This window comes from Neovison vison, chromosome 8 (assembly GCF_020171115.1).
Source record: "Neovison vison isolate M4711 chromosome 8, ASM_NN_V1, whole genome shotgun sequence".
Taxonomy (NCBI): domain Eukaryota; kingdom Metazoa; phylum Chordata; class Mammalia; order Carnivora; family Mustelidae; genus Neogale; species Neogale vison.
The window spans coordinates 77,700,645-77,719,046 of record NC_058098.1 but is presented as its reverse complement, the minus strand read 5'-3'; the positions used below and the strand labels follow the sequence as shown (position 1 = coordinate 77,719,046).

Genomic DNA, 18,402 nt, shown 5'->3' with positions numbered 1-18,402 from the left:
AACATCTAGCAATGAACTGAAGCAGAAGGGGGAAATATTTCTTTATATTTACATTCCCACCTAATTTTAAGAATTGATAGATAAAATTTTTGAAGCAGTTATTATTAGGCAGAAAGCCACACTGAATTAAAAAAAAAAAACAAACCCTGAATCTCATTAATTATGTGGGACCAGGGTACTTGCGATCACCCAACCCATGTCAATATGAAGTACCCACAGAGAATTCTTAAACATCTTTGTGATCCATGTCAGATGGATGGATGTGATCCATCCATGTCAGATGTGATCCATCTAACATCCATCTCTTCAGATGTTAGAGTTTTTAGTGAGTATTTATCCTTCCTAGTATGAATATGGTTAAGTTGAGAAACTAGTAACTATGAGCTTTTTTCCTAGAAAATTGCCTAAGTATTTGGCTATTTTCCTTACCGATGTTCACAATAGCAAATCAGAAAGACCTAAAATAACACCTGAAACTCTCTATATAAGGATGCCAAGTGGCAAAAACAAATTGGTTAGGTCTGGACTCACCAAACCCACCTGAACAATCTTGGGCAGGTGAAGAGACAATGACAGAAGGTACGCCAAGTGATACAGTGTGATACACAGACTCTGGTCAGAACAGAGGATTATTTTTTGTGACCCACAAATATTTCTTCAGGACCTTAGACACCCTCCCATACTCCTACCCCTCTAATCGGGATGTCCCCTGTTAGTCATCACATTCCAGCCAGCGGGTGGCTATCCCGACATCCTTTCTGGACAAGACGAAGCCTGATTCAACCAGATCTCGTGTTCATTCAAGTCATATTCCACAACCCACTTCTGCAAAGTGTGACCCATGCTTTGCCATGTATCAAGGGCCATGGGCAATTTTCCCCAGGTTAAGTCTGTATGCAGGTTAAGACTCTGTGCATATACACAAAAGCCTAGTCAAGGTAGCAATTCTGAGGCCAAAGAAAATGAACTCTTGTTGATATCAGTTTCTTGTCATCAGATGTAATAAATGTGGACAAACCTGGCAACACCATACCTTTCTTCCACCGAAACTTCTTTCAGCTGCTGGTGTGGTTTGGTGCCTTCCATCTCCCTGATGCTCACCGCATAGATCTTGGTGGTGTAGTCAATGGCCTTCTCTCTAGCAACGTCGCTGTCATAGCCTCAAACAATGGAAAGAAACAGGAGCGTGTAATTGGTTGGCAGTGGGAAGGGAGGATGGGGGGGCATTGTGCAGGAAGGGGCAGCAGCTCATGGCCGGTGGGGCTTGCTCACCTCCATCCTCTTCCGCATCTGTGTCCGACTCCTCACTGTCCACTAGTTTGCTCTCTTGGGTCCCCACGAACTCCCTCGTCCAGATCATCAAGGCGGTGTCCGCGCCGCCCACCGTGAGCAGCACAGAGTCATTGTGCAGCCACCTCACGTTGGTGACGTGTGCACTGTGCCCCACATACTTCTTGAATCTTGCGTGCTGGCCCTGTAGAGCCAGAAACCCATGAGTACCCTATCCAGAGTCTCATTACTCCTGCCTCCAGACTATTTCACCGGTGTTTTTTTTTTTTTTTTTTTTTTTGACAGGCAGAGATCACAAGTAAGCAGAGAGGCAGACAGAGAGAGGGGGAAAGCAGGCTCCCTGCCGAGCAGAGAGCCCAATGCAGGGCTCGATCCCAGGACCCTGAGATCATGACCTGAGCCGAAGGCAGAGGCTTTAACCCATTGAGCCACCAAGGCACCCCTTCACCTGTGTTCTTTTCCAGAGTGGCTTCTAGTGAATACAAAGTAAGCAGTCGATCTAAGCAGCTGTAGAGTGGAAGCTCCATGAGGGCAGGAACTCGGCCTCTTTTTTTCCTAAAACACCACCTGGCTTGTTACAGGTCCTCAGTATGGAGTTTGTGAGGGAAGGAAGAAACATTAGACTACAGAACCTACTTCTGGGAGCCTAATGAAGTGTATGAAGCTTATTTGTTTCTCTCAAATATCAGATGTACAATCTCCACAGGTCTCTAGTGGAAAGTCCTGATGGTGAGTCTGGCTGACATTTGAGATGAGAAGTATCTTCCCAGTCAACCCCCATAGTGGTTTCTGTACCACAGCCCAGGCTAGGACAGAAGACCGAGGAACTGCTTATAATCCTGGGGCCTAAAATAAGATTTAAAACAACACAGCAGTTTCTGCCACAGATACTGGAAACAATTTTCACTGGAAACACCCAAATAATTCATTTTAAAACAAAGTTAGTTCCTTCTCAACAAGCATAACCAAATAAAAGAGTCCAATTTATGAGTGAATACGGAAAGCTCTTCAGCGTTGCACACCCAGGCCACACAACATTCACCCCGGGCGGGGAAGGAAGAGAGTGAAATACAAGGCGGCGGCTCACACGGGGCAGTCCTGACATGCGGTGGAAGCCAAAGCTGCCACCAAAAAGCAGCTTCCATTTTTGGCTCATGAGCCATGGCCTGGCAAAAACAGCTCCGGCGAGAGCCATTTAAAGAGGGAGAGTTTTTCCGCCCTCTCAGCAACAACCAGAGATTACCTTGACCGATGTGGGAAGCTGCACACTCTTTCTGACGTTGTGAGAGGGCCATCGGTATCCCCGATGGAAACTGGACTCAATAACGGAAGAGGCTTCCAGAGGGTTTTGGACTGGCATGCTAGGGAACCTGAAACCAGCACAGACACATGGCAGGAGACAGGTGCAGCAGAGTCCGTGACTCTGAAATACTCTTAGTCAAGATCTCTCTGTATTGGGCGGCCCCCTACCTGAGAGAGAAGTGGCAATGCCCACTCCTCAACAGAGTACTGAGTGTAGAAAGAGCAGGGAAGCATAGAGGCAGGCCATATTTCCAGGAAGCCTTCCAGAGCCACTGGTTTGCTACAAAATAGGCAGAGATAATGGGAGCAAAGAAAACAGGCATAGTGGCAGCAGCCATGTGTCCTGCTGGTCTTCCAGTTGGAAGCAGGAACCTACCCACTGTATCTACTACAAACACAAGCTTATTTCTTGAGGTGGACAAAGAAAAGAGCCTGAGGAATGTCGCTCCATACTCCTACTTACATAATGGGATATAAGGTTTCTAGACAGGATGAGAGATGAAATCCAAAAAGAAAGTTTCGGGAGTAAAAAACATTCTAAGGTGATCATAATCAGATTGCAGAGGGAAAAAAAGTGACACAGGAGAAAGAGGAAAAAGTTCTGAGCCACTGAAGGGATTTCACAAAGCTGAGATTCTTGCAGCAAAGGGGGATTCAAGATTCTCAGAATATGAAACAAGATCACTGCTCCATGGAACAATAAAGGGAATTCATAGTTACTAGACACTTTCAGGAAATTAGCTTCTCCCCCAGAAGGAAGAGGCCAGCTGGGATGTTTGGTGGTTACCTTAGGGCCTATGGAAGGAGCCTCCTGCCGACCTAGCAGAGCCCGTCCAATGAGCTGTCCTTCTGGGTCATCAAGTCAAACCACGCATTTGTGTATCCCTCATTGGGACTCTCTACCACAACTTTCCTCTTCCACTGAGTCACGAAAAAACAGAGAATCTGGAATATGTCTCCACAGGACTGGGTGTTGACCGCTGTTTGGTGAGGCTTACCTAAGAGTTTGACGATAGCGATGTACCCTCTCCCCAGATTCACATTTTACATAGGGCTTCTCTGCCTGTCACACTTAACAGACAAGGTTCCTTTTAGAATAACCATTCTCTAGAAGCTTTGACTTTCTGGGAAGGAGATTTGAGAACATGAGGGTGGGTTTTAGAAATGTCAATGACGTGGTGTATTTTAACCTCGCTGGTATAGTCGAAGGGCGCAACTTGCAAGGGAATGGAGGCTATGGGAACAACTGGCCAGCTATATAGATGGTGTCTAAGGAAAGAACTGGGTTTTCTGTGACATGATACAAGGTATTAGAAAACTGGGTGGACTCTGGAAAAGGACAGTCTGTTCCATGGAAGCAGGAAATAATGTGATAATCAGGGGACTAATACCTCATCAAGAAGATTTTAAACTTTTAAACTGAATATATAAGAGCACGTGTTAGTCATTGCAAGAAAACTGCCTGGAAGAGAGGCCAAGTAACTCCTAGAAAAGAACAAGACAAGGGGTCAAGAAGACATGACATTAGAGTGTAACAAATGGAACTTGGATTTGGGCAAAGAGATTGCTCTGTGGTGATGAGCACTTGTAGGTATTATGAAGGCCCAATGACATGGGACTCCCTGCTAGACTACTGCAGTGGGAGGTGGCTAATGGGGTAGAACTGTCCTACCAAGACACCACATGTGGGGGAGGAGGCTTAAACAACGGAAATTCATTTCTCACAGTTCTGGGAAAAGGCTGGAAAGTTTAAGATGAAGGTGTCAGCCAATCTGGTTCCTGGGGAGAGCTCCCTTCCTGGTTTAGACACACCATCTATGAGCACACGGAAAGTGTGTTTATGGCTTCTCCTCAGTGTGTGTGTGCATGGAGAGAGAGAGAGAGTGATCTCTGTGGTGTCTCCTCTTACGAGAACATTAATCCTATCGGATCAGAACTCCAGCCTTACGCCCACATTTAACCTTATTTCTGCAAATGCCCTCTCTATATACAGTCACACTGGATGGTAGGGCTTCAACATATGAATTTTGGTGGGGAAGCAAATATTCAGCTTGGAGAACTTTGTCCAACAGGCTCAGAGCACTGAAGGAGTATGACTATAGAGCTAGAAAAATTCACCAGCTTGGGTCCCCATATTTAGGGGTGAAAGTGTACCAGAAAAATCAGATTAAGAAAAAGAAGAGGAAGAGAAGTGACACTATCAAAGTAGTTTACATTGACCAGGGGTTTTCAAATGCTTTTGAATTATGAAACCGTTTCTTTAATCAGATCTTACACAGTAGAACTCAGGAATAAAAAGATAAACAATCCAGCTTAAAATAGTGGATAAAAGATTTGTACAAACACTTCACAAATGGTCAATAAGGAAACCAATAAGTGCTTAGCATCCTTAGTCATCAGGGAAACATAAATTACAAACACAATGAGATCACATTATCTGCTCCCAGGACAGCTAAATTTTACAAGTCAGACAACATTGAATGTTGGCAACTGGACTCTCTTAACTTCTCTGTGAGAATGCAAAATGATACGACCACTTTGAAAAAGGTCTGGCAGTTTCTTAAAAAGTTAAATATGCACTTCTCCTTATGACCCAGAAATTTCACTCGTATATATTTACACAAGAGGGAGAAAACATGTCCACAAAGATTCATCCAAAATATGTTGCTCGCAGTTTTATACAACCAAACACTGGAAAAGCATGTGCCCCTTGATATCCATGTTGATAAACAAACTCCGTTCTATCCATACAATGGAATTCCACTCAGCTATAAAAAGGAACACACTATTATTACACAGAATACCAAGGAGGACTCTCAGAAATATTATCTGAGTGAAGGAAGCCAGACATAAAACAGCACCTACTTGATCATTCCATTTATATGAAGTTCTGGGACAGGTAAAACTTATCTATGGTGCAAAACAATGGAATAGTCTCTTCGTGTGAGAATAGAAGTCGGGGGAGGGAACTGACCCAGAAGTTAGCAGGAGGAAATTTCCTGGGGTAATGATAGTGATCTGTATCTTGATAGGTGTTTGGATCGTTTAGGTGTATGTATTCGTCAGTGTTCACCCAAAAGGAACCTTAAGTGGCACCTGGGTGGCTTAGTCGGTTAAGTGTCTGCCTTTGGCTCAGGTCATGATCCCAGGAGAGCCCCACATCAGGGCTGAGCAGGAGCCTGCTTCTTGCTTCTTCCTCTCCCTCTGTTCTATCCCTCCCTCCCACCCACTTGTGCTCTTTCTCTCACTCAAATAAATTCATAAAATCTTTAAAACAAAACAAAACAAAAAAGGAACCTTAAAAAATTTTGTGTATTTCAACTATATAAATGTTTTACTTAAAAAACACCATAAGCAAATACTGAACATTAGGTAATGATAGGCATTTGAAACACTCAGGGCTAAGTACCCTGATACCTACAACTTCCTTTGAATTACATATAGAATCTAGGTGGTGGGATCCCAGGGGTTCGCAGTATCATTCTTTTGCCTTATCTCTATGCTTGAACATTTTCTTCACAAAATTTTGGAAGAAATCTTACACAGAAACTCAATGTATAAAATAAAAAACACAGTGACTCTGATGAAAGCAGGGACGGGGCCCCAGGGCCCCTTCACTTGGCCCCTACCCTGTTGCTTGGGGTTGTCCTTGAGGAGCCTCCCTGGAATTCTGGGAGTTGGAGGAACACAGCTTGAAACTTCTGCAATAGGCAGCCCATGTGGGCTGCGGATGTGGATGATGAATTCCCAGGACCAACAACGAACCTAGCTCAGGAGGATGATGTGGTGGTACCATGGGGATTTCAGCTGTCTAAAGAACTGCCCCAACCTGTCTACTAAAACCGGTATCACTAACTTTTTGACTTGTTCTGCAGGCAAACTCATTTCAAAAAATGTAGCTGTAGGAAGGACAAGTGCTACAGAGAACTGAACTCTAATCAGACAGGAAGGGGGGCTGGTAAGTGGTAGTGAAGTCATGAATCATTGAGGGAAGGCTACTAGTTGGCTTTGGAATTTGGGACTGGACATATACATGAGACGTGTGTCTTAGAAAAAACTACAAAAATAACAATCTGACAGTATGTTAGCAAATGAAGGATCAAAGAGGAAGGCATCTAAAGAAACCCAAGTTGCTGCCAAGGAAACTGGTGTGGTCGGGTCTTAAGTGTACAAATGACGGAGGAGCAGATAACCATGGATGAATACAAAAGTCTCACCCAGACAACTTTAATACAGTTTCAGGGATGCTGAAGTCAAAACCTAAGACACTGAAAAGGAATTTAAAGATATATTTAGGGGTAGAAAAAAAACCAGAAGTTAGGAACACTATTTAGATCAGATTATTTAATAGCAAAAGAAAACAGATCTACTCATCTCCTCTATAAAGAGAATGCTCTTCAAACCAAAAAGAGCAAAACAGAGCTGTATGCATGAGTCTAGGTCCATCCAATGTGACCACAGAAGTCAGGTCAGTAACAGCTGGGGAGTTTAGAAACCAGGAGAGGTGGCACCAAACATAAAAATGTTCCTGTATTCAAAAGGGAAAACATGTAGACTCTGGCAAATATTGATTCATGAGTTGATGCAATCCCTGGAAAATTCTAAGGTGAATTATTACACAAAAGGTCAATAAGCACTGGGAAAAGGAAGTAATGATCACTAGGCAGCAACAGGGGTTCACTGTGAACTGCGTATCTTTTACTGATTGGTTTATTAGAAGGAGAGATTAAGGATACCCGAGATACAGTCCATGTGGCTTTTAGCAAGATATTTTCCAAGTTATTAATGATGTGTCCTTGGACTAGAGATAGAAATATGAGCTCGGTGATAGCACAGTCAGGTAAATGTAAAGGTCTGTTACTGACCGAGGAACTCTAACCCAATGGGTGTACTAATAAATAGAATATTGAAATGAATGGGGGTCCTAGTGCTGCCACTGGGTTTTTCTAGTCTTTTTATTTCTTTTCCCCATGATTTAAAACTTCCCCTTGTGAAATGAGAAGATAACATGATGCTGGAAAGGAAAGTAAGTATTTTTGAAAAGATACTTAAAAGATGTTGACAGGTTAGAACAATGAGGTGTAGTAACATAAATCTCATTGGGTACAGATATAAAGCTCTGTACTCAAATTTTAGAAAATCAATTGTGTACATACAAGATAAGGGATAACCTAAATATTTTTTCTGGAATGAAATCTAAGATTCAGCTGCACAATGTGGCAGCCCATAGAGCTGGTGCCACTTGAGTGTGATCTAATCCAAATACAGAATAAAAATAAGGTAAGAATCCCGCTGAGCCTGAGCTGGTCAACATCTGAAGTGGTGAATTCCATTTCAGATGAGATAGTCTGGAATGGAACTGATAACATGGAGTGTGATCAGAGACAGGGGCAGCTGGAAGCGATGTGCTGTGGGAAATGCCTGAAGAACCGGACACATTTCGGCGGGAGAAAATGAGATTTCAGGGAGTCAAATACTATCTTCCTCCACATGAAGGGTCAGGGAGAGGACTGCAGTTACTTGGTGGTGGTTCAGAAGGCAGAACTTTGGCTAAAGAGAAGAAACTTCAGCACTGTATAGAGCAGAACATTTTGACAATTGAACTAAGTATTGGCAAAGATGCAGAGAAGTTGGGAACCTCGGTATTAAAAAAAAAAAAAAAAAACTATTTAATAATGAATTGGGCTGCTTTGTGAGGTAGTAAGTCCCTCCTCTCCGGAAATAAGCTAGTGCAGGTTAGAAAGGCACTGGTCCAAGACATTGCAAAGAAATTCCTCCCTCGCAGTTGGTGAGATGTTGGATTTAATGGCCACTGAAGGCCTTTCAAGGAGGAATTGGATACCACAAGGATCCGACTTCTATACTAAACAAGTGGGGAGGTGTTTAGACAGCACACATAGCAAGAGGGCTGCCAATGACATCGCTGACTGCTTATGCGTTCAATATTTAAAAATCCACTTAGATACAATACATAGCTTTTGGGTTATTGACGAGACTGAGCAAGTATATACAATAAGCATGCAGTCTTACCTTGACGGGATAGGAGAAAAGCTTAACAAAGCCAAAATCATCTCCCGTGGCTAGGAGGGAACAGTCTTTGGTAAGACTGGCCGCATTGACATCAGTCACGTCACTATGCGCAGGCCAGATGCCCTCGCAGGTGGGCCCCAGGACGCATGTCCACGTGTCCCACTCTATCTTCTCAATCTTAAAAAGAAGGAAGGAAAATGAATATATTTTCACACAACTGAGAGATCTTTTTCACGGGAAGCACAGCTGGTGGGCAATGTTACAGTAGTTCCTGGTGTACAGCACAGTGACTGCCCAGGTCTATGCGTCCATTAAGCTCTGCTCAGCACGAGTGTGGCTCCATCTGTCACCATCCAAGTCCATTACAATACCACTGACTGCATTCCTTATGCCGCATGATCTGTTTTTCTTTTTAAAAAGAAACGATATGAAGCGGAGTCGCTCTAACTGAAGACTTAGCCAAGCATCAGGCATTTGTGTTGTGATCTGAGGTGTGAAAGTTCCAAGCTGCATTTGTGAGTGGCCTCTGCATTATCTTAATAAACATTACAGTCAGGTAGCCATATATTTTCTACAGATAAAATCAACAGTTTGGAATTGTGGAAACCAGACGGCAAGAAAATCTCTTAGTTCTTCCCTAGATACGTACCATCATTGAAGCCATAAACTGGATCATTTCTCAGTGACAGCGGTACTAAGACTCTAGGCCAGATGATTCTCTGTGGTCAGGGACTGTCCCATGCACGGGAGTATTTTACTGGCATCCCTCTCTTCTACCTGCCAGTAGTCTCCCTCCCCAAGTGGTCCCCAGACATTGGCAAATGCCCTGGGGGAGGGGCAAAATGGCTCCCAAGTGAGAACCACTCTGCTTCATTGATCACTCGCGCTGATCAGTTAGCACGCTACTTTTAAAAGTCACAGACATAATTTTTGTTTTAAAGGACTACTTTCTAGAAGGAATGAGTAATAAGATTCTGCAGCTAGCTTAAATCCTGTATGCTACAGAGAGACGATCTTAAAAAATTGAAAAACTGTTCATATTACATTGCCCTAAAACATATATTTTATCCTTTAAAACTGTTTTGTCTGAAATTCATGGACAGAAGACTTAAAATTCACATAGGTCAAATTGTGATACAATCTAGGCTTTCCTTTTTAAAATAAACAACAGTAACTACACTGTGTCTTAGACTCCCCTGGGGAGTCCGATCAGCTAGTATCTCCTAGTATTACAGAGGAACGGCAAGATAAGACGCAGCTAAGGTTTTAGTCACAACACGGGGAGGTGTTAAACGTATTTTAGTTACTGAAATTTCTCATTTCACATTCTGTCCTTTCTGGACCCACGCAGAACTGCAACCAAAAAGCTGCACTGGGCCCGGTGATTTGGGGGGCCTCGGGCAGGACCAAAGACAGGGGTGACTTGAGGTGGCTTAATGTGACCTTCTCAGGAAGAGAAGGGAACCATTCCTGCTGGTTCTACAAACAGTCTTTCTGGCCCCTGACTCCCTTCCAGGTTCCAGATTCCATTTCTGAGACACCCCGTCCATCCCCACTGCCAGCGTGCCCTTTGTGGCACTTTCCTTGACCTCGTTATCTAGGACTCACCCTGCGGTCACCCCAGCAGATCCCCCTTGGCTAGATCTGGGCCCTGTGGTCCCCAAGCAAATATCTCATTTGCTGGAAGCTCTGGAAATTGCATTGAAAATGGAACATTAAGTATGACCTCTGCAATCCACAAAACCACAAAGTGGTAAACTTGTTAAAAATCCTGGAACTTAGATGGAAGAAGGGTCCTCAAAGGGTCTTTTCCACAGCACCTCGCCTCACAGATGCGTCATTACCATGGTGATTTTCCAGGGGAAGGAACTGAGGCCCAGAGAGGTGAGCCCCGTAAATTGTAAATCACAGCCGGCTTAGGAGGAAGAGGGGAAGGAACCTCAAGAGAGCCAGCCTCCTAGTTTCGTGTGGCTTTAACTGCACCATGCTGCACTGTACCGATTTAAACAGACATTTTTTAAATATTTGTCATACTTAACAGTTTGCTGAGTAAGATTTGCATTAGCTTTACCATGGCTGTTTAAAGAAAAAAAAAATCTTTTTTGTAAAGAGGATTTCCCAAATCCTTCCTATGCAACTGAAGGGCCTGACAATACTGGTAAAGGAAATGCTGAGCTGCCTCTCCAGGGCCCTGAGAAGGAAAGACTGAGGAGGCTAGGCGTGGAAACATCAGCAGCATGGCCTCCCCAAACAGCAGCACCAGGATCAGCCTCTGGGATACCAACTATGTACCGTAGAGTGACAAATGAAATCTTCAGAGCCCAAGCCTGGCATTGCAAAGAGCCTTATAACATGAACTTCCCTCGTGTGCATCCACTTCTTATACATAGTAAGTGCCCAGTGGTCCCAAGCTGGAGTCATTCCCCTCTCCACCATCAGGTTAAATTGAATTTTACTGTAGTATACTTATTTGGGGGCACCAGAACATGAAGGGAAAAGACAGATGAAGTGATGTAAAATGATGTTAAAATACACAGAGGTCCCATGGTCAAGGCTGCCGAGTCACACACGGTCCCCTCAAGACTGGGACTGCAGCTCCACGGCTCCTGCTGTCCTGGAGCCTTCTTCTCCCTCTCTGTAAAAGGAGACTGACAACCATCACACTAGTCTGTTCTGGAGACAAAAACATAGGCTTATGAAGCGCCAGAACATTCACCAAGTATCTAGTATCTAGTGAACAAGTGACATAATTTAAAACATCTCTTACTCAAGGCTATGAAGGTTTCTTTAAAAAAGTTAAAATAGCAACTGATCAGAGATAATCAGGGAGTGAGAGCAATTGACCAGTCAACAATCTCCATGAACATAACACCATCATCTATGACAACTGCTGTTTCTTATGTAGTGCATAAGTACTTTAGAAACCATGAAAACATTATGAATGGGCGCAAGTCCCAGTGTCCCTGTCCCACTTTGCAATGATGGGGTAGTTTCTATTACTAGCAAACTGAAGTCAGAGAGAGGCGGATGTCCGTCCCTCAGTTGTGTACCCTGTGACCTCTTTCCTTCTACAGAAGCAAGACCTCCTTTTCTTTCATCAAAGGTTACACAGCAAATAAATGAGTCGGATTATCTCATGGGGCTGAGACAAGGTCCTTACGGCTCAATCAGTCTGTTACCTTTTGGCCATCTGCGTTCGCATGGACTCTGAGAGATCCACCTGCCCACAAGAGCAGCGGAGCCTTTAGGAAGGCATTAGTTCATGAATTCAGATTTTGTATATAGGCTTGGATTTCAAAAATTAAAAAATGACCTCAGTGGCCAAGGACATGAGGAAAATAGGGAGAGGGGAAACAATTTTAATACAAATGGATGGTCAGGTTGTACTTTTGTCTTGAAAAGTAATTTCTCCCACTGTTGGTGCAGAAGATAATGCTATAATAAATAGTGAAGAGTGAGAAAGCATGTTTCAAGCATTTATGTTCACAGAAAGCTATGCACGAAGGACAGGGCATGTCCAGTGGAAGAAGGACTATGTGGTACCCAAGCTGCTAGCTTAGTCTGTGTCTCCCAGCAGAGGAAAATGGAGCAGAAGGCAGACTGCAGGAATGCGCCATGCTACACCAGCAGCCCCGGGGATCCATAGGTCCTCAGAATGGAGGGAGCTGGATTAAGAAGTCACATTTAAGACACAAGCAAGCTTAAAGGTACACTGAATATAACCCCTACCGATGGATAATAAGTGACAGGTTTTTATTTAAAATGGACATACAGCATCTTCACAAAACACTTTTTAAAAAGCTCTGTATAGGACTGTTACCTCTGAAGGTCTTATTATATGCCGTTTGCCTCGTGGAGCTTCAAAAAAGAGTTGTTCTTTGGCACCCGAATTAACTTGCAACAATTTTCCTGGTATGAGAGAATGAAGCAGAAAGACAATTCACATCTGCATTTATCTTTCTATTATAAAGAGCTAAGCATGGTTGCAACTATTCGGATTCATTTTAATCAGTCTCGTAAATTGAGCAAATAAATGGTGAATTCTCCAGAAGTGCATGTACAGGCAATTACATGGCATGGCTCAGACCCGGAGCCAGGAATTTGTCAATGGGGACCTCACTCCTTTCAATGTGACCTTGCACATCCCTCCTAGATGTGCTGCTGTGTTTTACTCTGTTGCAATAGAAGTACATATTTTTCGAAAGCTTGACAAAATCTGGGGTTGTCTGTTTTTTTTTGTTTGTTTGTTTGTTTTGTGTGTGTGTGTGTGTGGTTCCCCCTCCCCCCCCCCGTTTTCCTGGTTGTACAAGCATGCAGTAAAAGGAAACTGCTTTGGCAAGAACTATAGTATCAGACATGAGAACCTTGTGGCATGCATCCACATTTACCCAGACCTAAATTCTAAATTTGTCCTTTGAAGTTTAGAAACTGGAAGATAAAGACACACAAAACAACCTACAAATCCTCCCCCCACCCCTACCTTACTTGAAAATTTGTAAAGAAATCCAAGATTTTCTCTAAACAAAGGGTTGAGCAAAAATGCTCTTTGGGTCTGATGTAAAATTAAAATCTTGAACTTGTTTTGATCAATGTTGAAGATGAGATATTCCGAATCTCCTCCTAGTACCTCACTAATCCTTTACGGCTTGAAATTTAAATGACTCAAAAGATACAGACCGGTATTTTTTCAGCATTTTAAAATCACAGGACATTTCAAACACACATAGAAGTAAGAAGAGTATGAAGAAACCCTACGCGTCCAGTCAGAGTCCAGCTTCAACGGTTACAAGCTCATGGCCCAGCCCTGTTCCATGAGCCTTCACTCAGGCCCTCACCAGATTCTTCTGAAGTTAACCTCAGGTGGCCTAATATTTCATCTTAAATAATTCTGTGTACATTTACATCATACCATTTCTTCCCCTGCTTGTCCCCCATAATCTGTACATCTAGTAGTTTTGAAATGTCCTTCCTGCAAAAGTATTATCAAGATAAGAACTCAGTGTCTTCTACCATGCTCTTTAATGCTCAGGTGGGTGCCTCCTGGGTCTGCAAGCTGGTTTGGTGAACCTTCTGAATCTGCAGGTCTACTGCTCAGTGATTAATTAAAAACAAGGCTATTTTTGTAACTGAAAACCTTACTTGTTACTAATTTGCTGGGTTATAATATGGTGATGAGAGGCCTTGGCTGTGAGGAGTGAGTGAGTTTGAAATTGCTTCCTTTAAAAGGGGCACATTTCCCTGAATTTGTGGCTAAACATACATAAACAAGAAAAAATAAAGGTAGTTAAATGAGCTTTGGCTATTTAATATTATAAGGAAATGAATAATATTTTTCCAATGAACTAAATAGACCTACGAAGTATTTTTTAGGATTCTCAAGAGGAAGTGCAAATAACAAATGATCTGGAAAAGGGATCAAAGAATTCAATGACAACACTCTTTGATTCAGTGGCTAACTGTAGATAGCTTCTGGCCATGAGATACTAAGAATCAAAGAATTCAATGAATCATAATCTCAAAAAAATCATAATTTCCAGATAATCCCAACAATTCACTTTACACTGTAGTTTCAAAGGTAGTATTTTAAAGAACACCCCAAAATTATTAGGATAGTTAAGTGAAGCACTTTATAATTGCAAGATTATGAGAACATCTAAGCCCAAGAGACAAGCACCAGGAGTGCTGCTCAGCACCATAATGTCTGGGGGTACCAACCTAGCTCATGCCCTTTTCCTGAGAACTGACCCCTGCCTTGGGTTGCATGGACCCCATGGCCATGTTTATCCTCTGGAAGACAATGACCCAGGACGGGCCAGGACAGAAATCGGAGTGGGCACTCAAATTCCCTTTCCTAGGAACTCAGAATCTGGGAGACTCAATCAGTGGGTGCCTAGCTGGGATAAGATGGGAACTTTGGAAGTGAGGGTGGCATTTTGGGGCAACTGAGCGGACCACATGCCAATGAATTAAGGAAAGCTGCCTGTGCAGAAAGAAGGGGCCAAAGGCTGACACCAGACTGAGGACAGCAGTGGACACTGAACTGAGCTTCCTCGGAGCAGGAGAGGAGAGAAGAGGGGAGAAGTGCCTGCTTGGTTTTCTGGTTCATTCCTAAAGTGAGTTCCTCAGGAGACATTGCTTCCAGCTCTTGGATTTCATAAGCTATCCCTATATCTTCCCAATAAACTCATTGTTCATTATTATTTTAAAAATTTTAAGCTGAGTGGGTTTGAATTCCTTGCAACCAAGGATATGAAGGAATTTTTTAAAAACTACAACAATTCTTTGTTAGGAAAGTGGAATTATGGGTGTGATTCCTCTCCCTACCCCCACCATATTCTTTACTGTAATTATTACTTTTTTTAAGCATAGAAAAAATATTTAGTCACCACTCTTTTTTTCTGCTGCCTTCTGCTGTCATATAAGCACCGAAATATTCTGAGAACAGAAGCAAAGAGCAAAAAATCTGCATAATCCACTTATAATTGCCCCTTAGTAAGAGTAACCCTATTCTTTCAGGATTCCCACATTTTTATTCACTAGAAATGTCTACTCACAAGGAGGAAGAGAACTGGAAGGGCCAGATGGCCTTGTTACTAAGTGGGTACAGGAAACCACAGTCCCCACAGGTATAGAGAACTAGATAATCCACAAAACTGATTAACACCCATCATCCCAGTTGCCATATAATTTACAAGTTAGAACAGTTCCAAAATTCAGACTAAATGTACCCAATATATCAGACCATTTGCAATGGAAATGGCAAGGAGCGTTCTCTTACGGCCCAAACTGTTCACTGATAAACAATCTTACAGTCCCAGTATTTCTAGAAACAAACTACTATCAGCTAGAAAATGTTCTTCCATATTTTCTCTCTCCGTACATTCTTTTTTTCTTTCTCATGGATTTTGTGCAGGAGCTTCACTCGGGGAGAGCTGGTATTCCTGCAACAGCCTGATGTGCTTTTCGATGATCTCTTGGGACCCGTGGTTGCCATGGACACGACAGGCGGCAGCGGCTGGTGACTACGCCATCCCCGCCCCTGACGAGCCAGCTGGCTCTGGCAAATGTGTTCGCTATTTTTGACAAGATCAAAGCAATGAAACAGAAGCCTGCTCCTGAGTTCTGCTCTCTAGCCCCTCCAGACCCTCGAGGCCCACCATGAAAGGTGGGGAGGCTGGTCTCGAAGCAGTACGGCGCGCTCCTGACATCAAGCCCTGTGAAAACTGGGATATCAGGAGCACGAGCATACCGATGCGACACATGTCTCATGGCTGTCACGCTGGAGTTACACCAGGGAAGATCCACGGGCATACTTGCTCTCATTCTCCAGATAGAATAACCCCTCGGAAATCAGAAGTATTCTATTCTCCTCTCCATCCACAGAAAACATTTAGTCTGATGTGCTCACCTGACCCAAGGTGCCACTTAGGACAGGAGGCGAGGAGGCTTTTCAAAGACCTCAGCCTCCTTACTCCCCGGGGAATTTTCTATCACCCTGAGCTCTCGATGGACTACAGAGGCTGGCTTAGGGTAGAATTATGGAAATAGTGAGGTGTGTGTCTCTCCCTCCAAAGTGGTGGCTCCACATTGAGGGACGTCTGTATAGACCATCACCGGGACACCTGCATGATTGCAACCTATCGATCCTGGCCAAGATCTTGTTCTTTCCATCTAGGACTTACTCCTCTATATAGCCCTAGCATCCCACACAGGGCCTATACATTTGCTGAATTAATTTTTTAGAGATTTTATTTGTTTATTTGAGAGAGAAAGAGAGAGTCAAAACATGGGTAATGGCAGAGGGAGAGGGAGAAACAGGCTCCCCATTGAGCTGGGAGCCCAATGTGGGGTTCGATCCCAGAACTCGGGGATCAGGATCTGAGTCGAAGGCAGACTGACAGAGCCACCCAGGTGCCCACATTTGCAGAATTAAAAAAAATACTCAAAACACAAGTAAAAAATGCAATAAGATACCATTTCATATCTGTAAGGACAGTGACTATAAAAATGATGCCCCCAAATCAGAAATAACAAGTATTGGTTACCGAACGCCATACTCTGCTGGTGCCTCGACAAATTAAACATACAATCACCATCTGACTCAGCAATTCCCCTTCAGGGTCTATACCCCCCAAGAATTAAAAGCAGGATCTAGTACACCCATGTTCATAGCTGCCTTATTCACAATGACTAAAAGGTAGAAGCTACCCCGGTGTCCATCGATGCATGACGGGATAAACAAAATGTGGTCTGTACATATAGTGGGGTATTGTTCAGCTTTAAAAAGGAAGTAAATTCTGATCCATGCTACCATATGGATTAATCTTAAGTGCCTTATGTTAGGTGAGATAAATCAGTTATAAAAAAACAAATACTGGGGCTGCCTGGGTGGTCCGGTTGGTTAATTTCAGCTCAGGTGGTGATCTCAGGGACCTGAGCTCAAGCCCCACCTCAACACTGTGCTCAATAGGGAGTCTGCAATAGTCTCTCTCTCCTTCTCCTCCTGCCCTCCCTGTGCTCGCACTCTCTTTCCCTCTCTAAAATGAATGAATAAATCTTTTTTTTTTAAGACTTTATTTATTTGACACAGAGAGATCACAAGTAGGCAGAGAGGCAGGCAGAGAGAGGTGGGGGGAAGCAGGCTCCCTGCTGTGCAGAGAGCCCGATGATGGGCTCAATCCCAGGACCCTGAGATCATGACCTGAGCCGAAGGCAGAGAGGCTTAACCCACTGAGCCACCCAGGCGCCCCTAAAATGAATGAATAAATCTTTAAAACACCCAAATACTGTCTGATTCCACTTACACGAGATACCTAGAGTTGTCAGATTCAGAAAGACACAAGTAGAATGGTGGTTGGCAGGCCCTGGGGGCGGGAGAAGGGGAGTTACTGTTTGGTGGTTTACAAGATGATTGATTTCCACACACGGGCACTGGTGAAGGGTGCACAACAGTGTGGATGCAGCTGATGTCCCTGAACCACACATTTAAAAGTGGCTAAGATGCTAAATTTTATGTTTTTACCACAATTAAAACTAATGTAAAAGAAATCTTCCCAACTGAAATTTATTCTTCCTATGTCCCATTTTCTCTTGTAAATAATAATTGAGCATAGACCCCTACCAATGGTCACTGACATGGTGGGATTTCACACGTTTTGCCATGTACCGTGTGAGTGCTAGATTCCCAACAAAATGCCCCATACTCTACTCTGTGTGCACCAGGCTGCCCCTGACTGTCCTAAATCCTGCTCCCAAGACAGCGTAAAGAGGTACGTTAACTAGAGGACATCCAGGGGGAGGAAATCACTTTCTCTCGCTCTCTCTTTTTTTTTTTTTGCTTAAACAATAAAATGGAGAACATACATAGAGGGGGCTGAGAAGCTATTGTCTCCCTCTATCCCCTGGGCCTCTCTGGTCCCTAGAGGGCTCCCAGGACAGCAGTGTCACACCTGGTCACCAAGACCAGCCTAGGCCCTGCGTCTGGCCAGGCCTGGACATGAAAGTGAGAGGGACTTATCTGATCTCACTTACCCTTGCTGGGACTTGCACCTTACAATCCACAGCATGCTTCCATCCTTCTGGTGCACTGTGTAAAATACCTATGGGTTGTGAGCCTCAAATAAAATCTAAATTCCAGGGTGGCAAGTATGGTTAAACATGAACACCTGCCTAGCAGAAGTATCTGTCCATCTATGGCCAGTACTTCCAACAGATACTTGATATATTCTGGCAACTCTGAAATCATCTCGCTTGGATTGAGGCCCTCAGCCCCTCTCTCCT

General features: G+C 43.6%; 1 protein-coding gene across 2 annotated transcripts in view; it reads right to left on the bottom strand.

The window, feature by feature from the left end:
• Window positions 1-18,402, bottom strand: part of EML6 (EMAP like 6) — a 275,740-nt gene that overhangs the window by 42,532 nt on the left and 214,806 nt on the right. For both annotated transcript variants that reach the window (XM_044263968.1, XM_044263967.1), the window contains exons 24-27: window positions 12,443-12,531; window positions 8,623-8,799; window positions 1,273-1,474; window positions 1,034-1,160 (exon numbers count right to left, since the gene is read on the bottom strand). In XM_044263968.1, coding sequence (XP_044119903.1) covers window positions 1,034-1,160; window positions 1,273-1,474; window positions 8,623-8,799; window positions 12,443-12,531 — 595 coding nt within the window. The remainder of the gene's footprint in view (window positions 1-1,033; window positions 1,161-1,272; window positions 1,475-8,622; window positions 8,800-12,442; window positions 12,532-18,402) is intronic.